This window comes from Rattus rattus, chromosome 7 (genome assembly GCF_011064425.1).
Source record: "Rattus rattus isolate New Zealand chromosome 7, Rrattus_CSIRO_v1, whole genome shotgun sequence".
NCBI lineage: Eukaryota > Metazoa > Chordata > Mammalia > Rodentia > Muridae > Rattus > Rattus rattus.
The window spans coordinates 38,519,389-38,543,830 of record NC_046160.1 but is presented as its reverse complement, the minus strand read 5'-3'; the positions used below and the strand labels follow the sequence as shown (position 1 = coordinate 38,543,830).

General features: G+C 46.9%; 1 protein-coding gene across 3 annotated transcripts in view; it reads right to left on the bottom strand.

Annotated features, from left to right (window-relative positions):
• The window catches only part of Mboat2 (membrane bound O-acyltransferase domain containing 2), a 122,276-nt gene that overhangs the window by 12,638 nt on the left and 85,196 nt on the right, over positions 1-24,442 (bottom strand). Inside the window, exons 4-7 of one of the 3 annotated variants that reach the window (XM_032907527.1) lie at positions 21,225-21,320; positions 11,021-11,076; positions 6,276-6,330; positions 1,354-1,534 (exon numbers count right to left, since the gene is read on the bottom strand). In XM_032907527.1, the coding sequence (XP_032763418.1) occupies positions 1,354-1,534; positions 6,276-6,330; positions 11,021-11,076; positions 21,225-21,320 (388 nt within the window). Of the gene's footprint in view, positions 1-1,353; positions 1,535-6,275; positions 6,331-11,020; positions 11,077-20,709; positions 20,729-21,224; positions 21,321-24,442 lie in introns of those variants that run through there. The other 2 variants (XM_032907529.1, XM_032907528.1) reach the window with 2 other exon arrangements.

The window sequence follows — 24,442 nt, the reverse complement described above, 5'->3', positions numbered from 1 at the left end:
CAGGGTCTCTCAATCAAATGCAGAGCTCCACGATATGGCTAATCACGCTAGCCGGCTTGCTCTGGGGATCCCCCGTGTCTGTCGTTCGGGGATGGATCACAGGTTGGTTGTGACACTGCCATTATGTGGGTTCTGGGGATCCAAACTATGCTCCTCCCTTATACAAGTGCCTCAGCGACTAAGCCACTCCTCAACCTTAGGAGGGAGATTTTGACTGGCACTAATTAGGAAGAGAATGCAGCCAGAAAAGGAGAATCCAGAAGGCACAGTCCATGAGGGGCCTGCCATAGAAGACCCATCCCCTGACAGCACTATTTTCACTAAGGAATTGTTCCTTTTCTTTAAAAGAAATTACATCTATTTTATATTATTTATATGTGTATCTGCACATGCACTGTTTGTGTCTGGTGCTCACAGCAGTCAGAAGAGGGCATCAGATTCCCTGAAACTGGAGTTAGGAACCATTGTGAGTGACCGTGTTGGTGCTGGGCATAGAACCCCGCGCCTCTGCAAGAGTAGCACGCGCTTTAAACCTCTAGCCATCTCTCCTGCTCCTCACACAGCTCCTAAGTAACTCACACGTGTTCCTAATAATGACTTTGTCTCTGGTAGACGTCACTACTAGGTGGACTATAAAGACTCGTTTATCCTGAAAGATACTAAGAAATAGCTGAAAACCAGGTCAGTGGTGCAGACATTTAACTCTGGCTACCTGAGGAGGGTGAGGCAGGAAAATCACAAGTTCAAGGCCTGGCTTCAAAGTGAAGTCACTGTCAGCATCAGCTTCATGGGTTGGTAAGATCCGTCTCAACAAGACGAGAGGCTGGAGAGGTGCTCGGTAGCCTAGTTCTGTCGTTCAGAGAACAGGAGTTCGGTTCCCAGAACCCACGTCAGAGAGTTCTGAACTGCCTGTAACTTTAGCTCCAGGGGATCCTGGACCTTCTTCTGGCCCCTAAGGGTACCCCCCATACATGGTACATAAATGTTTTAAAGACAACGAAAACAAAAGATGGGAATGAGGGAAGAGATACCACTCGATAGTAGAATTATTTGCCTTAACTAATGTATTAGCACAAGGCCTGGCAAGGCTCTGGGTTCAACCCCTAGCCACACAGCATGCATGCTCACACCACACACACACACACACACACACACACACACACACACACACACACACACACAGAGGAAGGAAGGAAGGAAGGAAGGAAGGAAGGAAGGAAGGAAGGAAGGAAGGAAGGAAGGAAGGAACCAATGGTAAAATTAAAACAAGCGAAAACATTAGACTTTCAGAAAAGCAGGCCGACAAGCACACGCTGTGAAGCGCGGGGCTCCAGATGTGTCCCGTGCCCTTACGTTTGGAGATGGCTCTGCTTTCCCATGCTGCTCTTCTTTTCCATTTTCACCTGACTGTGCCATGTGGGATGCTCTGCCCTCGATGAAAGCAATGTAGTCTTTGTAGGAGCAGAGTGGGCCTGCCAGGATGCCCATGAAGTTGCAGGTGTAACTGACGTACTCCAGGAGACTCGGCATGCGCCTGCAATGAGGAGAAACAGTTGTGAGGTGTGGCAGACGCTTTCAGGGCAATCCACAGACACGTCGGTCCTGAGCTCATCAGCTTTGTCACTTCCGAAACAAAAGATGCCTTCGTTTTCATTTGTATCCAGCATTCGGGAGGCTGGAGCAGAGAATGCTCAACGGTATGTCTGGACAGGTGGGCTGCAGTTTTAACTTTCAATTTGACACAACCTACACTCACCTGGGAAGAGTCTTCATGAAGACTTCTGTAGAGCGGGTTGGCCTGCGAGGGATCAACCCGATTGTTTACATAGGAAGACGCAGCCCACCATAGGGAGCACTGTTCCCTAGGTAGGGAATCCTGAACGAGGCAAGTCAGGAGGAAGCTAGCTGAGAGAAAGGGGCTCGGTGCTTACTTCTCCCTGCTGTTTACCATGGAATGATGTGACTAGCTGCTTTGAGCTCCTGCTGCTGTGACTACCATGGTGATCTGTATCCTGCTTAGTTTTTCTTTGGTCCATGTGATACAAGCTAGAGTTATCTGAGAAGAGGGAACCACAGTAGAAAACATTCCTCCATAAAACTCATCTGTAGGCAATCCAGTTGGACATTTTCTTAGTGACTGATATGGGAGGCCCCAGCCCATTGCAGTCAGTGCTATCCCTGGGCAGGTGGTGCTGGAGTACATAAGCAGGCTGGACAAACCCGGAGGAACAGGGAGGTAAGCAGCCGTCCTCCACGGCCTCCACATCAGCTCCTGCCTCCAGATTCTGGCCTCGTGTGCCTGAATAGATTTCCTCAGGGATGGAGTGTGACCTGAAAGTTGTAAGCTGAAACAAGTTGCTTTGGTCATGGTGTTTTAACACAGCAATAGAAACCCTAACTGAGACAAACTATAATCTGGAATTATGAGCAAAATAACCCCTCCTCCCCTAACTAGGTTTTTGATGAGCTATCTTATAGCAATAGAAAAGAAGCTAGTAGGGAGTTTTCTAAAAGATTTTACAAGCAACTACAGAGGGTTTTCCATTATATTCCTCATAATGAAAGAAACCGAAGCACAGAGTGTGTGGGTAAGGAATCGTCTCTCAGGGCACACGTGCCTGCTCATTTGATAAGTGCATGCTGCATGCCAATCATGTGGACACCAGGCTCCCGGGTCTGCAGACCGAGCAATCATCAGATGGAATCGTGCATGCATGGAGCTTATAGACCAGTGTACACACACACACACACACACACACACACACACCAGACTAAAACAAACTATATATAAAGTAAGATACATGTGCATTTATATGTAACCCTCGGAGATGCTAAATGCCACAGAGAAAGGGGTCTCTTGTTACATGAAGTCAGGGAAGCCTCTGGACAGAGAGTAAACAGAAGTGAGAGCTGCACAAATCCAGACGACGAGGAGTGGAGGCAGCAGGAGTGCTGAGGGCACGGGTGGAATGCACTCAGTGACAGCCGACTTGACAAGACATGGGAGACAGAACAGGAGGAAAGCCTGAGGTAAGACCACATGGGACCTCCCATCCAGGCCACAGAAGAAACGGTGAGATCATGCAGAATGAGAAGGAAACTAGTCAGGTTTTAAAGGCCATGTTTCAAAAGCACCACTCTGGCCCTGTGAGGGCACAGTGGAGACACAAAGACCAGGCAGGGGACTATAGCCAATGACAACATCTTGGAGGTGCTGAGAGCGGCATGTTGTGTGGCTTCTGACAGTGCACCTGTGGGGCCAGTTGATAGATTAGTTGTGGGAACCAAGAGAAACAGGAGAACAGGAGGTCTGGAAACAGTTGTGATTCCTTTGCCTCCAGGCCTGTCCAAATGGCTCAGTGTGTACTGTCTAGTGGGCATCTACTTCATCTACTCAAGATCAAAGAGCAGCTACACCTGGGCACAGCGAGCAGGCCCCAGGGATGCTGGAGGCCATCTTTCCACTCGGCACACCATGAGTGGGTGAAGCCAGCATCCCCATAAACCAGAGATTCTTGTCATTTAGATGGGACAAATAGATCGACACAGCACTTCCCATCCTGACTGGAAACTCCATCTGTTCTTTCTCCCAGTCTGTCTGTCAGTTATTTATTTATTTATTTATTTCTGTGGTGGTTGGTAGTGGTATTTATGTTTTGTTCTAATGTGGTTTCAGAACTTATTTATTTAATCGTGTACATGTGTGTCTTTATAGAGGGTTTTCATAAATATCTTTACAAGTAACCATAGAGGGTTTGAATTAGTGCAAGGAGTCAATGTATATCATAACCATGCAGCAGCCAGAGTAGGCCAGACCTACTCTGAGTGAAAGATCCTCTGGAACTGGATTTACAGGCAGTTGTGAGCCACCACATGGATGCTGAGAACTGAACCTGGGTCCTTTGCCAGAGCAGTAAGTGCTCTTAACTGCTGAGCCATCTCCAGCCCATTTTTGTCTTTTGGAATAGTTTTGCTCCATAGCTCAGTGTCTCCAGTTCAGGTTGACCTTGAACTACTAACAGTCCTTTTACTTCAGCCTCTAGGGGTTGTAAATCACCATGCCTGGGGGCCGCCTTCTTTCTTTTTAAACTTTCAAACCAGGGCCTCATTATGTAGCCTGTAGCTAACTTGCATTTTCTGTCTCCGTCTTGTCTCTCTCCTTTCGGTACTGAGTCAGGGTTGAGAGTTGCCCAGGTGATCATTAGACTCAGCTGCATGGCTGACGGCGACCTTGACCTTCTGCTCCCAAATGCTGGGATCAGAGGCAGGCACCTTAGTTCCCACCAGAGAGCTAAGTTTGTGTTCTTCTCAGCCACAAACGTCACTGAAGAAAGTTTTGGCTCAATTGTCAAAGGAAACATGTGTAGTGGTAGAGCCACCCACTGTAATACTTACGGCCACTACATCCCTTGTCACAGGAAAGATTTGCTGACTTGGTCTGTCCCCTGACACCAACTGAGTGTCGCCTTAGGCCAGTCAGGCATCTTTAGCCTCAGGAACTGAGGGTCAACACTTCTTTGGTGCAGAGCACTGTCGTGCACAAGACGATGTTGCTCTTTACCTACTATATGCCAGCCCTTCCAGGCTCCCACAACCAGAGATGTCTCCAGCCATGCTCAAATGTCTCCAGGGGCAAAAATCACTGGCCATTTCAGAGCTGGGAACACCATGATACGCAGACAAAGCTCTCAAGATTAGGACCTTACACTTGTGAGAGGGCGGACGAAACCCATCAGTACACACATGCCAACAGGATGAAGACTCAGGGCACCCCTGAAAGGAAGGAAACATAACACTGAGAGCAGCAGAGGAAGTGGAACTACTGCAGAGAGGTGACAGGAGCATGGTGGTTCGAAGGGCACGTGGGACAACCCTACGCTGCTCCCTGAGAAACTGAGGGTGACCCTGCTGAGGAGAAGAAAGATGAACCTGACTAAGGTCAGAGGTGAGGACAGAGCGAAACTCAGAAGTAGAAAAGGAAGAACTTTGTCACAGTCAGGGAGCTTGGAGGGTTTGTGATTACAGACGGACAGACGGACAGACAGCGAGGAACCCAGGGCCCAGCTGCCCTGGGCAGTGACTCCCAGCAGACACCTCAGGCAGCCTTTGTTATCGCCTTATGTGCCTGGCTACAGCGAGTCATTTCCCCGTCTATAGTTCACCTGGGCATCTCAGAGTCAGGGTGAGGTCAAGCCAGTGAGGTTACACACAGTGTGGACGGCAGAGGGGAGGATGTCGTTCTTCATGAACAACTTTCCATCACTGAAGGAAAAGAAATTTAGCTTTGCATTATGAGCACGAGTGAGAGAGTGCTAGAATCCTGGAGAAAGGAGAATATAAAATATTTTCGGGGGAGAATTAAGGAAACGTAGTTGCTTTGTTTTCGACACAAAGGACCGTGGCTTTTAAGAAAGGATTTAACTTCATTTTACATGTTGGAGTGTTTTACCCACATGCATGTGTGTGTACTGGGTGTGCACCTGATGCTGAAGAAGTCAGCAGGGGGTGTCAGATGCCCTGGAACTGGAGTTACAGTTGGTGTCAGCAGCTGCTGAGCTAGCCCCAAGGACCTCCGTTTTTAAAGCGGTAAGAAGTTCAAAATGAACACAGCCGGCAAGAATGAGGATCGACCCCCGACCACCTCCCACCTCTCAGGCAGGGGACCTGGGGTTAACCAGGACTGGCCATCTGCCTGGTGGCTGCCCGAGAGGGAAAGAGGAATCAGAGCGGATGTGAGTGTCGGTGTCTGGGGTGGTTCAAAGCCAGGGAAAAATCAGGAACCAATCAGACAGGTCATAGAGAGGACCGGGAACAGCCACGCATTCCTTAATTCTTCACTTAGAAGCAATCACTCCAAAGGACTCATCCTCTTTAAAGGTAAAAGGAGGATTTCATTTTCAACTGTGTTGAACAAAGGAAGATGATGGCCAGCTGAACTCCTCAAACACAACCAGTAACACGAGCACTGCAGCTTTGTGCAGTGTTGCTACGCTGGCCCACTCACTGCTGTCCCGTCACTGCCCATGGGTGGCAGCTACTGTGACTAGCAGTGGTCACTACAGCTGCAGACACAGCATCTGTCTTCTGAGAATCTCAGAGACACATACACAGTGGACCTCTTATGTTTCACAGGAGGCACACACGGTAGAGGCCCAGGAGGGATTGCCAGCCTAGCACAGAACAGCTTGGTGGCCTGAAGCTGGGCAGAGGGAAGAAGGTTGGATTGCATGAGGCAGTGAAATGGTACAAACCAAGGTATATCCAAAGACGCCTACCTCACAGCCAATCCCCTCTGCGATGGAGTCAGTTCTTCATCCTTTCGAAACATCCCTGAGAATCAGAAAGAAGCACTTTTGTAAGTTATATTTCCTCTTAAGAATGGCGCTTGCCTCGTTTGCTGTGCATGCTGTACTCCATGTTTGGGCCCGATGACTGCCTCTTTCTCTTGTTAACACAGATTCAATCACAGCTGACCCATCACACGGTCTAACCCATCTTGCCCGGTAAATGCTAAACATTACATAGGGCGGAATGAAAGTTACTGGTCTGAAGGAAATTATTATCCAATTAGAAAAGCCCCCCAAATTAATGCATCCTAACTTACAATTTGTTATCTGTAACAGAAAGTGCTATAAGACATGAAAACTCCCAAAGGATTTTGACAACTAAACTTCAGTGCCTTAGACGAGCCACTCAGCGCGGGCAGTGACGGAGCTGATCTCTACAAGGCCAGTGGATAAGAGCGGAAGCATGTGCATCGTCCTGACCCATCTGGCTTGTTTTGTCTCAATCAGGAGGCTGTTGCTACAGCTAAAACTCAACTTACTAGATCCACATGCTTGAAAAAAAAAAGAAATACTAAATTCAATTTAAAGATCACCCAGAAAAAGAAAAGAAAGAAACAAGGAAAACAGAACCAATTTAAAGACAAAGGGAGACTAAATTAAGCAGACAATACTCTTAGCTTTTTTAGGAAACAAGACAAGATGATAACACTGTCCAAAGACATATATTTCAAGCCATTAAAAGACATTGAGATAAATAGAGACAAAAACCAGGGACAACAAAGTATAAAAGAAACATAGACAACCAATTAACACACAAATTGTTAACTTCATAATTAATTATAAGAGCATGATTAGTTAAGAAATGTCTGGGAGGCCAAAGCAGAATGGTGTCGAGTTCAAGGCCAGCCAGACTACATCAAACAAAAGCAGCAAAAACGTTAAAAGAACAAGCCGCCATCTTTATGTAGAAGTACACAGATCTCAATTATGTGACACACACATTTGGATGGATGATACTGTACGTAAGACAAAGATGAGAGAACGGTAGACACTCTGAAGACCGGTTAGCACGAGAAAAAGAGGCACAGACTGCCTGCCGTGGGCCCCTCAGTCTAGTAGGGAGAGGGATATAAAGAAACACGCCGTGCTTCTGTACACTGGCAGGCCAAAGACTCAAGAAACATTTCTCTCCTCTCAGCCTAGACCCACCCCCATTTCCCCAGTCTAATAAAATAATCAAGGTGTCATTTAAAATTCTGACCAGGACCATCACAACCCCATGAATAATGGCAAAAAGAAGAAAATCACTTCAGTAAGTAGGGAATAAGTAGGGAAGATAATTGCACAGCTATTTCGATGACAATGGAGGGTTGGTGGTTAAACAGCACTGGCTGCCCTTACAGAGAAACCAGGGTCTAACTCCCAGCACCCTCCTGGGTCTTACAATGTCTGTAAGTAGTCCTAGCAGTTCTGGTTACCACATTCACAGTATGCATGTGATCTAGTCACAAGCAGGCTGAACACTTATACACATAGATAAAATTAAATCTACTTTGAAAAAGAAGAAAAAGGAGGCCAGGCCAGTGAAAAAGATGGAGGTCAAGATGACCGGACAGGCGCTCTGACCCTCGGGAGCTTTGCCAGAGCCCGATTCTTTACCTCTTCCTTAGAAGGATCTGTACTTTCAAGCTTCCTCCAAAGGGCATGGACCTACTTTGGGGAATCACTCGAAGAAAACAAAACCCCAGAAACTGCACCAAAAAGGAAAGCACACACGGGATCTCAGGCCTACACCACTCCCAGCAGCCCTTTCCAAATGATCTAGGGCCACCTAATGAATGAGGGCCGGTGTTCCTTTGAAAACCTTTCCCCGACCTCCCTCCTTTTACTAGTAAAAGCACACATCAGCCATCATCTGTGATGCAAAGCGTTGCCACCTACAAACTTTTTGTTGTAATTTATTCAGTATTTCTTTGTGTGTAGGAATGTTCATGCCCGACAGGCCAGAGGTCAATGTCTGGTATTCTCTTACATGCGCTCCATAGTGTTAGCTTGTTTGTCTGGTGGGTTGGTTGGTTGTTTTCTTTGAGATGAGGTCTCTAAGTGAGTCTATATACAGCCCATTAGTTTGACTAGACTGGTTACCCAGCAAGGGCCCAGGATCCTCCTGTCTCATGCTCCACCGTTGCTGGAGGTATAGTCTGCCATGCCAGGCTTTTTTGTGGGTACTGGATCTGAGCTCAGGCCCTCATGATGTTACCACTGAGCTGCCCCACCCCACCCCTGTGCAGCGTTTCTAAGTGTTGGGTACAGTTCGGGGTTCCTGCACGTTGACCTAGGTAGGAGGCTATTCTCGTTTAAAACTGCAAACCAACCACAGAAAATAACTACATCACTTAAAGGAAAACATTTTTTTAGAATAATTTTGTCTATATGTACAAGCCCAGCTTCCCTCCTTCCTTCAAAATTTGAGTACTCAGAAATAGAACGACTAAAAAAAAAAAAATGTCATTTTTTAGCTAGAAGACTAAACACTACAATAAATTAATATAGTTCAGTCTAAGATAGGAGACAGACTCCTCATTCTCCCTTACTAAGTACGAGCACCCAGCTAGGCTGAGAGACGCCAACAGACAACAACAAAAAGCCCTGACCCCACCCCACACTGGCCAGGGACCAGCATAACCAAACACACTGCCAGGCTGTGCCATTCTTCAGTGCTAAGACCTAAGTAACCTCCTGCACACAGCTTAAAGCCATAACATCAGGGTAACAGGCTGGATTCTGTAAGATATCTCAAAACCACACCTAGAAGGTTAACAAGATAAAATATCTCTTCCTGAAGATGCTGGTATGAGCACTGCCACTGGACCGACAGCTCAACGGCAGCTACAGGCGAGGTCCGGCCCTACTGCCCAGAGTTTACATGACCAACTGCCACTGTCCTCAGTAAGGGCTGCCTGCAGGTATGACCCACTGCTGGTGCCAGGAGCTTGGCAGGCAAATAGTCCCTACACCGAGGAAACAAGTGTTCCTTAGGCTGCAAAGTTTGGTGCCAACATGCTTTATTCTCAACATCATCTTCCCCGGCTAGGCATTAGTGTCTGCTTGACCAGCCCCTGGGGTCCCAGTACTAACGAACTCCTGGAAGAGGACACATCACAGATGTGTCCATACTGTTGGGAATCCAGTGCTGTCCCTGACTTCACCAGGAGGAAACGCTGGGAGCTTGTTCTGGGTTCCTCGGGACACCACTACAGACAGGTCTGCCACTCATTGTTTGGAATCTTCACTGGAAGACGCTTAGCCAGGCCAAGCTAGCGATGAGTTTAGAGCGCTCGCTCAATACAGACAAGGACATCCTCCCTTGTGTCACTGAGGAATCAAGAGACTAAGAGGTCAGAGCCCTGACGTATGAGCTGGAGGGTGGCTGCTCTCCAAGAGGTTTTTGGGTAGGCCGAAATGCTTCCATTTGCAGGAAGAGTCGTCACATGCAAAGCTAAGGAGTCTCAACTCTTCAAACGTGGCAAGGCTGATCAAACCTGACTATTAAATCTATTTCAAAGACCAGGTTACAAAACGGGGCTCTGTTCAGTCCTCAGCTTAATAAATGTTGCCAGCAGGTGTTCTGGATCTATACACAGAACGATGCTCCTGACCCGAGATGCTTCTGGATTCTCCTTCCAGAGCCCGAGGCGGGCTCTGTCAGTGTGACACACGAGTCTCAGCATTCTCATCTACAACATTCAGGGCACCTGCTTCGTGACGTCAGAACCAGGGTCTGAGAACTTCTGCCCCCATCACTGAATGAGAGTGCAAGAACTACAAGACACATCTGTCAAGTGTGGGTCAGACTATGAACATGGAGATGAGAGGCCCAGGGCAGATGCAGGGGATGCGGAGGGTGGGGCTCCTCAGGCCTCTCCACGCCTCACCCTGCACATGCTGCTGCCTCTAGGAGCACATGCCCAGGAGATGCTCTGCTTCCTGAAGGGCAGGAAGGAGAGCTGTGGCTAAACACAAGGGATTAAACACGGGCCAGCGACTCTAAGAAGAAAATCTGTTCCTTCTGTCTGTGCCCCCGTAAATGAAGCAGGCAACACTGCTTGCCAGCAGCAAAAGGGAGAGGAAGAAAACTCCTCCTTGCCCTCAAGAACTGCCAAGGCTGTGCCTTGCCCGAGTGTGGGGACTAGGCTAGGAGTGGGCACAGGACTGAGGGATTCACATATGCGGGGACAAAGAGAAAACTCACTGAGCAGAGTTGTCCCTTCTACCTCTAAGGAACCCAAGCCAATACCCCAGGGAGTCTTGACTGCTGGCATTTCCTACATCCACCTATTAACTTAGCATATAAATTTGATGTATATTTACCCTAAAAGTTTACAAAAACACATGTGTATTTGGCTATGAACACAAGGGGATAGGGCAGGAGAAGTATATAGATTTCAGTACAAATGCAAGACAAATAAAGTAGGGATAAAATTGGACTTGGACTAACAGTCCGTCATATGGGTCATATGACTATTTTGCATTTTACCACTGAACTAAATTAAAAATCAAGAGAAAATAGAGGGTTTGAGGGTGAAGCATATTTTAATAACTTTAAACAAACTAACGGTTCCTTCCTTCCTTCCCATTCTCTATAGAGAGTAGAGTTAGTATAATATCTCGAGCCAAGAGTAATTTTAACAGGGTTCTTTTTGGTGACGAGCAGTCAACTTGCAGATTCTTACCGTCGTGAATTTCGTAAGCCAAACTAGTGATCTTCTGCGTAATGATCATCATTGGGCTGTGACGAAACAAAAGTAGACATTTTAAACGGAGAGTGTCATAGCAACATGTATGAAACATGTACGAAACAGGAAAAAGGCTCAACTCTGCTTACATGACAAGAAAACCCTCAAGTGTTTCCCAAAGCAAAAACTCGCTGGGGATTTTTAAGAGTTAACAACTCAGGGTCTCTCTGTCCTCGGGAAGTCAAAAGAGGACCCCGTGCTTAAAAACAATCTTCTGTGAGCCAGCCTCCTTTAACTTACACATCCTAAGATGAGGGCACGGCCGTCAGATATGGCCAGTTTGTGACTAAGTGCCTCCTCCAGCCTTCCCCTGGGGCTGATGCCCAAGGTTGCTCATCAAAGAGAACAGAAGATGAAAAAGAAAGGGAAAGGGGGGCGAGCAGAAATGTAAAGAAGTTGGGTGAGAAGTGTAGAGGGGTAGAGTAAACAGTAGGAGGGAGACAAGGAGACTGAAAAGGGCAGAAGGTCATCTCCACGAAGCAGGCAGGCTGATGCCAGCCACCCAGAACGGAGAAGCTTGGCGTCTAGCAAGGAAAGAAATGGCAGCATTGCTCCGACATCTCGTAACACTCTAACTGAATGGCAGCATTGCTCCTACATCTCGGAACACTCTAACTGAATGGCAGCATTGCTCCTACATCTCGTAACATTCTAACTGAATGGCAGCATTGCTCCTACATCTCGGAACACTCTAACTGAATGGCTAACTTGGAGAGAACCAAACAGTGGAATAAGGAAACGGCACCTCACCCCTCACAGCGTTGGCTTTCAGTTGGCCATTCGATTTTCTGAAATGTCAATGAAATCAGACATCACACTTGCCAAAAGGCAGAACATGTGTGCTCTGCATACCAAGACAGCCAGGAATCTCCCATCATCCTCCTCAAAAAGGGCCACATGGAATCACACTCATTGGGCAGCCAGAGCCAATTGGTCATGAGAGGTGGAGGCCCAGGCTCCGTCCAGCGAGCTTCCAATACTGATTTTCTGTCTGCCAGGCAGCTGAGAGCAGAGGGGGTGGGGGTTGTCTCCCAGTGTGTGCACCCAGCGGCAAGGATTTGCTTCCACATCTCACTCTGGAGTCAGAGTCACAGCTGTGTCCTTGGAGACTCAAGCTCCAAGGGACAAGGTCAGATGAGGGCTGTTTTCCAATTCCCTGTGCTTAAGAGGGAAGGGTTTCTCTTGGCTCTCTTAAAAGCCAATTCTTACAGTTACCTAGGAAATCACTGCTCAACTGGCCTAATCCCCCAGGTTGCTCTGCACACAGGCCCGTCTGTCATTTCTGCCTTGCAAGACATCTGTATGTCCTTGAGGATTATACAAATGCTCTGCGATTTTCCATCTCCACTGGGGAAAGATCCATTGTTCTCACCCGGCCTGATTCTCTTCATAATTAATTACAAAAGCCCATTCAGTTCTAAACTCTAAATCCCATGCACATGTAACTAAAACAACCCAAGAATTTATATGATACCTACATGGTGACTCACTCAGCTGTGGCTGTCATATATAATATGTCCAAGAGATCTATGCTTTGAACGTATGTCCTTACAGTACCCACTGTGCACCTGCATCCTCCATGGAACTTCTACTCATGAGGAGCAAAGGAGGCCAAACCTCACAGGACCACACCCTGGTCCGGGAGGCTGCACAGTGCTTAGGTGCACAGTCGACTCCTAACAAAGAGGGAAGAAGGGGAGGAGCAGATCCCAGGACCAATTCTGCCCCGCCCCCACCCATCTGAGCTTCCGGGAGTCACTCCACAAAGACAGCGACACTGGTGACCATCGGCCACGTGTTTGTTGCCTTTGGTTTTCAGTGGTGGCAATCCAATGCTTCTGGCTCAACTGCTCCCAGGAGCACAATAAACATGAGACTACAACAGGAGAAGATGAAATCAATAATGACTGCAGAGGGGTGTGTTGTGAATGAAGAGAAGAAAGGGTTGCTGGAAATTTCAGAAGGGATGAATGGATCAAAGAGAGTTAAGGAAGCTGGAGAGGAACAGATTGACAAACTCAACACAGAACATGAGTGCAGCTGGGAGACAGGAGCCTGGGGTAGGGAGGGGAGCCTGGGATAGGGAGGGGGATCCTAAGGTAGGGATGGGGGCGCCTGGGATAGGGAGGGGAGCCTGGGATAGAGAAGGGGGAGCCTGGGAAAGGAAGGGGACAAAAAACATGTCAAAACCCATACCCTCTTAGGGCAGAGCATGAGTGCAGCTGGGAGACAGGAGCCTGGGGTAGGGTTTTTCTACAAAGAAAACATCATTTGGAAACCAACACAGCCCCTCAGAGAGTAGATACAGATACGGAGTTTTCCTCAACAGCACATGTGTAAGTATCAGTTTCAGAGCAGTTAGTAGAATTATGTGGTGCTTTCACTGTACCTTATTGATATAAGGGCACTCCCCGATACCTAATCCCTTCCCCTGTCTAAGAATCTGGCATAGCCTGCCAGGCAGGGCAAAGAACCTCCCATCTATCTAGAGCAGGGGGGGAAGTAGCCCCAGGACTCCAAAGGAGTGGGGTCAGGGTCTGGATGACACCTCCTCCATCTTCTATGTGACAACATCGGTGTCTTGGCGAGAGTCAACTGGGAACCGAGGAAAACAGATGCCATTACTCTAGTAGATATGTAACTGATGGAACAGCTTCGGGCAACACAAAGACAGTCTCTCAACTAAGGAATCTCTTTAAAGACTTATTTTATCTTACGTGTACCCATGCTTATCTGCATACATGTATGTGGGCCACATGTGCATGTGTGTCTGTAAAGACTAGAAGGGGGTGTCATATCCATGGAACTGGTTGTGTGCCACCGTGTGGATGTTAGGGACTGAACCTGGGTCCTCTACAAAGCAGCAACACTCTGAGACTCTAAGATATCTCTCCATCCCCTGAACTAAATAACTTGATTTTATCCCAAATTCTCACCTGTAGTTGACACTACTAGAGAAAGAAGGTTTAACATAAATGAACACTTTCAGCACTGTCTCGTTGTCTCTCAGAGATGAATGAACTCCCATGATGCTTGTCTATTAATGCCCCAGTAACTACAAGCACCCATTTGCTACCAGGACATGACCTAGCAACAGAGACAAGCTGCTATGTCCCAACACTCATATCATCTTTATGCAATCGAGTGCCCTTTATCTACTAGACCCGTGGAAACCAAACAAGCCCCACCTGCCCAACACCAACCGCACTGGGGTGTGAGCTCAGTTAGGCCGTAGTCTGAGTCACCCACTGATTTACTTATTCTCTCATTCAGAAAGAGAACAGTTAATTAACATCTACAAAGCACCGAGCTCTGACTTAACCCAAGACACGATGAACAACATGTCCTTGCTGCCACAGAACCACTAGAGAATGACAAACAGGTAGGCCTACAATCTGCAAGTGCTGCACAAGAAAAAGGAGCAGAGAGAGGGACAGGGAACACGGATGAGAAAGTGACAGCACCCCAAAGCGACATATGAATGAAGACCCAGCTGCACAAAGGCCTGGGGAAAGGGCGTTCCAGGAGGAAGGAGGACCAGGTCATAGTCTGAGGAAGGAAGTGTGACTGGCCTTGCAAGAGCAGCAAGGAGGCCAGGGTGAGGACACCGGGCAGAGCAGAAGGCAGGTTCTCAGGGGCTGTGCCTTCCACCAAGAGATAAGGGTTGACCTGGGCTTTAGCGGGAACACTCTTGACTCTGAGAAGACTGAGCAAAGACTGTAAGGTGCAGAAGTGGGGATAAGGAAGCAGGTGAGGTGGTCTGGGGAGGTGACAGGAGAGAGCAGGAGCAGCGCAGGCCGACTGCAGTGAGTCCCAGGTGCGTTCTAAAGCCAGTAGGACCTTGATGACAATTTGGTGTAGTTGAGGCAAAGTTGGCGACCAGATGCTACCAAAGTTTCTGATAAAGCTAAGGGATACTAGAGCAACAGGTGAGAGATCCAAGGTCTACACCGTGTTTTAGGCAAGATGCTGATTAGACAGACAATGGGTTGGGATATGGGGGACAAACCAGCTGGCTATATGGAGCAAAATTCACAAATCGGGCCAGCATCTTGCCTCAGTGGTTAAAGGTGTCTGCCACCAAGCCTAACGACCTGGGGTCCCAGGTCCCACACAGAGTAGAGAATCAATGCCTGCAATCTGTATTCTTCTAACGTGCATGCACATGTACACACACATGAACATACACACACACACACACACACACACACACACACACACACATTCTTACTTTGCACACGTGTATATGTATGCATGCATGGTTTTGCTTTCCATGGTTCTTATGATCTCCAGTCAATCACAGTCTGAATACATAAAATGAACAATTCTGGAAATACTCCCGTTTTACATTTTATGCTTCTGTGAGTAGCATCTGGTGGATTCCACTCTGTCCCACCATGGTCACAAATCACTATCTCTCCAGCCCACCATGCTGAGTATGCTGTCAGCCCTGTAGAATCCATGTCAGCCATCAGAGTGACTGTCGCATTGCCAGAGTGCCTGTGCCTGAGTAGCACTTGACAAGGGCCCTGAAGTTAAACGTAGTGGCTCAGCTATGCCAAAGGGAAGGGGTTTCTTTCTGTGAAGGTGCAGATTTATTGTGGCTATGCGTGTGCAAAGAAACAGTGCAAACAGGATTACTGCTGCCAGTAATGCATGGTATCCCCTGTGAGTTGAAACATAGCTCCGGTGGATAAAGATAAAGGGGAGGTATTGCAGCCACCTTAATAAGTGACATTTGAATGAACGTATGAATGACAGAAACTCCAAACAGAGAGCTGAGGGGGAAGGAAGTGCCCCAATTATTTCCGCTGGGGTTTGGACAAGCAGATGCTCCAAGTTTGAACAAGGGTGCTTCAAACAGGAGGGTAAAGGAAGGCACAGAAGAAGAATCCAAGGACAGTGGGCTGGATGCCGGCTGCAGCAACCTGGGCAGGGCCCGCAGACATGAGTGACATGAGGAGGTGTTTCCGACATGCTCTGCCATACTGCGCCAAGAATCCACTCAAACTCAGGGGTAGAGCTCAGGCAGGGCAAGAGGCAGGCAACAGTCCCCTCAGCTCTAGTCTGTTTACTCCTGTGGTGACATACGCTGTATTAGCAGCCAGGATGCTTCCTGTAGTCAATGTAGGTCAAGGGCTGGGAGACACTCCCACAGGAAGAACCTCCAGAGCTCGAAGGTGCAAAGTCTCGGGTGGCTGACTCTTCCACTCACCCTATTTACACACAGCTCCTGGGCACTGCGTGAGGAGGACTACAAAGAACGGCTAGCGGCCTTCATGACTCATTTCACAAAACACAAAAACATGTCTAATTTTAGACTCTGGACTCCAATAAGGCTTCTCAAGATGGGGGGGCAAAAATGACAACCACACCTGCAGTGTTTAGGCCATGTCTGTCTCTGCCTCTGCTGGAAAGAACTGGCTCCCACAAAAGCCCTACAAAGGCATCACGCATGCCCAGTAGGCCTTAGCCAGGGGACACAGGAGACCAGCTGGCAGCCCAACACCCACTCAGCAGCTGATATTATATGCCTCGCTGTGAGACACAGCCTTTGATTTGAATGGGAAGTATTCTCCCTGCACCCCCTTGCGTGTCTGTTTTGTGGTGGACGCACTGAGCGATGCTTTTAGCAACACGGATCCAATTCCAATGAGAACTTGCTTCTCGCCTCCTGCAATTTATGTATTCGCGAGAGGCAAGGGCTTCCTTTCCTCTCCACGTCATGAATGCCCAATACAGTTATGTAAAGAAATAAGCCAGGATGTCCCCACCGAGTTATGATCCCACAACTGCCATTCTGCATATTTCCTTTATTTCCTTATTTGGCATGGAGGGCACGTTACCCAGGTTAGAGGCAACTCACAGCAGCTGCCTCTCATTCTCCCCTGAGGGACCTGAGAAACACTCAGGTCATCAGGCTTGGCAGCAAAGCACCTTCACCTGCTGAGCCATCTCGCCGGCCTTGCCGTTCTGTACTCTTATCTCTAGTCTCTACCCTGATGTCCTAAACCGTCTCCTTGCTGTTTGCGTAGGGTAGTCACTGTTCTAGAGCATTTATTCTTTTGGTTGTGCTTCATTGTGAGTTGGCTTTTTAGGGTCTCACTGTATCCTAGCTGGCCTAGAACTCGCTATGTAGACCATGCTGGCCTCAAACCTATGACCATCTTCCTGCCTCTGTGTCCCAGGTCATTGGGATTATAAACTGGGTCTACACTCGGCTTCTCTAGGCAAATTAATGCATTAAGGCAACGGTTTAACTTGAGAAGAATTACTGGATTTGACTATCTGTGACAAGCATAGTAAAACATGCCTTTCAGGCAAAAAATTAGCGTAGTCAGGAGCCCCACTACCCAAGGCTGAATCAGATAACCAGAACCCGGTGACGTCACTCACTCAAGGAAACAGGACATGGGCCTAGGACCCCATGATGCCGCTGGACAGAATACAAGCAGAGACCAAGAGCAATGTTCCACACACCTGTGGAGATGCCACCTTGTCTGCCCTGTGGCTAGAGACTCACCCAGGATCCTGACCCTTAAATCAGAGACTTCGGTTAGACACCGACCTGCAGCTGAGCGGTGAGCAGCCTTGGGGAGACAGGCTTACGACCATATTTAGGAACTCAGAGCATGAACTTTTGTGTGATCCCTCAGCACAATAAAATACGACTTTTGTTACCGACTTTTTGCTCGTGACACTATCTAACTACAGGCAGGCTGTTTCTCAAGTTCATATCTCACAGCTGACTTCACGGGCTCGGTCCGTTTCTTCTCAGACACGTTCCTGGACACTTCACAGACGCTTTTAAAATAGGTTCTTTTTTTTTTTCTATTACATTTTTAAGTTATTTCTGACAGAAAGAAATGCTAGTCATTTTCTACTTTTCTTATATCATGTTTCTAAAGCTGAGGTGAGACCTCACGACTTCAGTGGCTTTCTAACTTTTCTGCAACTAGAAACTTACAATAGGAATTTTATCATAAGAAATCCTGACCAAACATTATACAAGGATCAGTACACACACACACACACACACACACACACACACACACACACACACACTCCCATCCCTCTCCCCCTCCACTCTCCCACATCTTAGTTCTCCCGTGCCTCAAACACATAAAGCTGTCTTGATCAAGAGATTTAGTGAAAACTGAATTCCTCAGCAAGAGCCCAGGCCTCTCCCTTCTTGTGCTTCCTCCAGACATTCACCCTTTGAGGAGCAATGACACTTGTCCCAGTCTACAGGATGGCCCTTCTCTACCCCTTGCTGTCCCCATCTCCCGTCCCTCATCAGGGAGCACTGGCTTACAGGCTGTCTTTTCTATGGTGTCCACTTTAAAAAGAACAAGCTCAGAGGAGAAGGGGAGGGCGGAATGGGGGAAAGGATTCTAGGAAGGGGAGACAGGGAAGGGGACAGTGAGCTGGATGTAAGGTGAATAGGGAAATGGACGAATGCATCTCCATGTTTACTGCTAGAAACAAAAACTCTGTGAGAAATCTTGAATTTATGGGCAGGGTGGGAAAGTGTGTACTCCCCTGTCCTTCCCCGATCTCTTTTCTGAACTGCAGGAGACTCTGGTGACCCCACCCCTGGGGCTTTGGTGACCCCACCCCTGGGGTGTTTTACTTCATGGTTGACGTTTGCTGTACCCGGGTACTTATATTCCTATCATATAATCATTATGTAACACATGCTGACTTTCCCTTTCCTTCTCTTCCCTGGGAAAATAAAGACTTATTGGCACTCCAAAGTAAGTGACTGAATGAGTGAGTGAGTGAATGAATGAATGGATGGATGGATGAATGAATGAATGAGAGTAGCCAGGGCAGCTTGCTTCAGTTAGCTCTGCATAGTTAGATTCTACATCTAATCTCTATTAGTTCACTACTAGCGGCCAAATGCTTCCTCCCAGTGGCTAAAAATGTTTCTCTAAATCTGGATTATTATAAACAGGTAGTCTATCTTTAAATTGCTACACTGCTTTTTTTCTATAAACATTTAAAATTATACTGAAATATTTAGATTATAAATTTCAACAAAATACTGCGGAAGTCACTTCATAAATAACTTTGAACAAAATCATTAAGCTTTTAATATAAACTGTTCTGTAGTTTATGGGCCCATGTAATAGCTTGTGCTAACAGAATATCAACAGACATACACTTGCGGCTCTCTCTCTCTCTCTCTCTCTCTCTCTCTCTCTCTCTCTCTCTCTCACACACACACACACACACACACACACACACACACACACACACACACACACACATGGCCCATTACTCCAAATCAGTTCAATCAAGAAGATTCCAGAGACCCTGTGGAGGCAGGTGGCAGAAGGAAGAAAGCGCCTCCTTCCCTGAGAAGCTGTGAAGCAGAGGCTCCCTCTGCAAAGGACCTTCATGTGAGAATAAACCATCCACTGTGATGGCAGCTGTTTTGACAACAGCCTGAGTAATTAGCCTAGAAAGGTGTGATGTAAGGGGCTAGGAAGGAGCAAGGATTTGGAGTAGCAGATGAGGGAGGAAAAAGAGTAACAACTAAGCTCACACTGATGGAGCACTGCGGTCCCATGAGGTCCGGGTCTCATGGATGTGTAGTACTACTAACCCACAAGGGTCTAGAGGTCGTGTTAAAGCACTAGTGTTAAAAAGAGAGAGAGAGACTTTGTATGGAGTGACTATAGAGAGCCCCGGACTGGAGGATCCAGGGTTCTCACTGCTTGACCTCCCCGGAGCTGCAGAACCTGGGTGCAGGGGATCCACAGCTCAGGGTGAACAGGCACTATCTGGCGTGGTCAGCTTTCTGTGAGAATAGCTTTCTGTGGCTATTCTCAGCATGGATCTGCTTTCTAGGACTCTGATCCTTTCATAGCTGGTTCCCATCCTCACCCCACCATGATGACATGTGAAAGGAGCCACTTCCTCCCTGTCACAGTGAGCCCTTTCTGTGCCGATTCTTTAGGAACATGTGCTGTTTAGAGATGAGCTGCTGGTCTGGTCTCTGCCCTCTGCGTTCCAGGTAAAGATTCCAACTCACTTCCGCCCAGCTTGCTTCAACTGGATGGAGTGCTTCTCTTTCTTCTCTTTCTTCTCTCTCTCTCTCTCTCTCTCTCTCTCTCTCTCTATATATATATATATATATATATATATATATATATATGTATGTATTTATATATGTATGTATGTATGTATATATGTATTTCATCTGTATGGCTTGGTTTTGCTTCTTATTTTGGGACACAACTTGCTTTCATTCAAACTTATTTTTAAAATCTGTATAATTAAAATCTACCTTACTCTCATAAGGGAGAAAAAGATACTCTGTCCTTTAAAATTCTCTTTTTTTACAGGTAATTTTTTTCTCAAATAATTTGGTCAATTTCTACCCCCAGAAATATGATTTCTTTCCTAACTTGCTTATCTTCAAATTGGATGTTTTATTCATTGTGATACTGTCCAGATGGCTCCAGACTGGAAAAGGCGAACCCCTCTCCTTCAGTGGGAAAGCTGTGAGGCATGATGTGAAGTGTGAATGAAGTGTCCTGAAGCCCACTGCCTGGACCCCGCACGCACAGCATGACATGTATCTTTACAAAGACAGGAGGTGAGGGTGCATTTATCTCCCAGTGCTCCTTCAGCTTCCTTACAGGATAAGGAGACCTGCTCAGTGCCAAGGAGGAAATGCATTCCCCTCTGAAGAAACAAAAGCCAGAAGTGAGCCCCACTACTCCAGGGAGGGAGGGAGGGAGGAAAGCAGGGAGGGAGGGAGGAAGGGAGAGAGGGGGAGTCAGAGAGCGGGGAGAGAAGTAGAGAAGGGAAGGGAAGAGAGGACTAAATAGAAAGAATGTACCTGGGGAAGGGGGTGGCCTTCAATACTTATACATGCTTGCAAAAATTCCTACTAGATTAAAAACTACTTTCAATACCAGAATGCCATGTTAAGAGTCTAACTGCTCTATATTTAGACCGTTTATATAAGGCAATTTAAAAGCTCAGGTTATCTTTGCGACTTATTCAGTATTACAAATGTTTAACAGCTTTCCACTGGAAGTACTAAATGAAATTATAGTCTGTATTTTTTAACCACTATGTTAGAATAGATAAAAGAGGTCACTGAATCAAGTTTTAATCTTACCCTGAAAAATCAGCAGAATATTGTCCATAATCAAAGATATAGACTCTAGTAATCTGACACACTGAGAGGTATCCCAAAGCAAACACAAAGCAACATCTGCAAAACAAAGATAAGCCGCATTAGTGGGGATGCTCTTCTCAACGTACATCGTCAAGAAATGCACTGCTTCATATGGCTCGACAGTCACAGAGTAAGGCTACCCTACAAATACAGGCTACGAGGGCTCTTTCCTAATACGGGGCAAACGTGGATGAAACTGACCACTGTCGCTCTTCAATCTCATTCTGAAAGACAGACACACATAACAAAATTAGACAAGTGAGAGCCATGGACATAAAAAAATGTGATTACTGCTGACAGCTTTAATTTCTCGGTTCCTGCTTCCACATATATTACACAGTTCTTAGCTGGAGTTCCCCCTCCGTGTCGAACATGTGTGCGTGCTTTTGCATGTGTGCAGACACGAGTGTGTTCTCAGGCTTAGAGACCTCAGGTCCTCGCTCTCCCTCCCTCTTTATTCATCCAGGCCCCGTCCCTCGATCAATCCAGACCTCACACTGATTATGGCTAGTCTTCCGAGCCGGCTTAGTCTGGGATTCCCTGCCACCACCACGCCCACATGGTATTTATGGGTTCTGGGGAATCTGATCTCTGGCCTTATGCTTTCTAGCAATTTAGTCTGATTTTTAAAATGTGCCCTCAGCAGTCTAAAATCATGACCTTTAGAGCGAGTGGATGGGGAGGGAGGAGCACTCTCACCAACAACCAGCTAGTGACTTTAATAAACTTAACAGTGCCAAGATAGAAGTACAACTAAACACAGTATGGAAAATGAGTTTACTCATCAAAGAAAAAAAAACCAAAAGCATATATATCCTAGAGGACATAACATCACACAGGACAAAGGCTGCAATGGCAGCTTGGACTCTCAGGAAACACATATATTATTAACCCAGAAGCAGTGCTGGAGAGAGGAAGCTAGGCCTTCGTCTCATGGGAAAATGACGAGATAGATTAAATAGTCAAATATGAAACCATAACAAGTGGGAATTGTGACTTAATAAATGGTCAAATGCAGCTCTCAAACTGAGCTCTCAAACTGGAGAGTTTTCTAAACATTCAATACAGAAGCAATCAAAGGGAAAGTTATCTTTTTGGCTAAACTCAATCTTAAGCTGCTCATGTAGGTGATTCTGGTGGCTTTATAACTTGGTTCTTTAAAGCGATGAGAAAAGAAAAGGGGGTGGGGGAACTGGGTGTAGTGGTGAGCCCATTTAACGTCAGCACATGGGCAGAAAGGCAGGTGAGTCTCTGTGAGCTCAAGTTCAGACTGGTCTACCTACCAAGTTCCAGGGCAGCCAGGGTTAAATAGAGAGACCCTGTCTTGAAAGAAAAAGAAAGAAGGGTAGGGGGAGAAAAGAGGAGGAAGAGGAAGAAGAGGAGGAGGAGAAAGAGGAAGGGAGGGAAGGAGGAAGGGAGGGAAGGGAGGAAAGATGGAAGAAGTGAGTTGAAAAAAGAAAAAAGAGGAAAAAGTAATGCATGCTAAAGCCAGCATTTATTTGAGATATTTCAAGCAATATTAGTTTATCCTATAAATTCCAGTAGGAGTCTGTATAGGAAGGCTATCAGTGCTAATTAATCATCACAGTGACAAGTCAACAAGATAAATGTGCATTTACTTAAGCCAGGCCTGGTGTGGCAGTTCTTGGGAGGCTGAGGCCTCATTTCAAGTTTAGAGGCCTACCTATACCAGAGAGTAAGCTCAAGGCCAGCCTGGGCTATGTGGTAAGGCCCATTTACAAAATAAAGAGTAAAAAGAGTGACAGAGACACAGCTCAGTGGTAGAGCACTTGCTTACTAGCATGCTCAGGATGACTCAGGACAGGAGGAAAAAAATAACTCAATAGAGCAAACTCTCTTAGCACCTGAGAGAGAAAGATAACTTCCTTAATATGAAAAGGTCTAAATGTGGGCTGGGAAGGTTGCTTGCTGGCCCCCAGAACTCACATGACAAGCCAGGCATGGTGGCACAAGCCTGTAAGCCTGGCCCCAGGGAGACAGAGACAAGAGGACCTTTGGAGCTCAGCGCCCAATCCTATTAGGTGATTTAGTGACTTCCAGAGTCTATCAGAAACTGCATCGCAAAAGGTTAGGCTTAGAAGGTAAACAAGGCAGACACGACAGCCTGAGGTCCATCCCCAGACCCCATAGAAAAGTGTAAGAGAGCCAGCTTCACAACGGTGTCTGATTTCCACACGTGCAACGTGGCACAACTACCCACCACACAGCTCTCTCACACACACACGAACAGCAACAATGTGAAAAAAGGATTGACCTCTGGCCTCACATGCACACACGTGTTTCCACATACATATATGTACATTCAGTGCACACACACACACACACACACACACACACACACACACACACACACTCACACCACATCTTCTTGCCCTGAGATGGCAGTGACTAGTACGGGAAGAGCAGGCAGGAAGCATGGGATGGGAAGAAGAGGCAATTACAGAAGCACAGAATCAACCTACTCGTAGACTTGAAGACCCGATAGTAATAAATTCTGCTCTCGTTAAATTCACGCCTTAGTTTGCCATCCCAACCACAACCCTACCAAGGCCTTTGCGGGGCTAGCCAGCTGATCTTCAGGGGCTTCTGGCCAACTAACGAAACACATGATCCTGAAACCCTGTCCCGTCTAACACATGAAAGAATATGCCGTAGGGATTTAGATCGTAGCATTTGTTTCAAAAATAGATCAAAAGATTATCCAAACAAGAGACAGTTGAAAAAGACTCATTGTACAACTGGAATGTCTGTTTATAATAACACTGGCAATATTAAACCAGGGGTGAGAGGAATGGGGTTCATTGAGGTGAGACAATGGTTTGCTTCAGAGACAGTCCCCCAGGGTGTACTATACACATGAAACACCAACCAGTCAAATATGAAAAGATCTAAGTGGAAAGAGATCACGGAGAGTCATACGACAAGCTAAAATAGAACGCCTGGAGCAGGGGCAGTCACAGAAGCATAAAACTCCCAGAGGCCTCAGAGAGCCTCCTACAGCCACACAGGACAGTTCTGTACAACAGAACGCAAAGTATCGCGTGATAATGTATCAGAAACTACTTAGTACACATAGGTTAACATCCCTAAGAGAGGACTCCCAAGCAGTAAGAAACAGATGAGGAATTCAAGTGGAA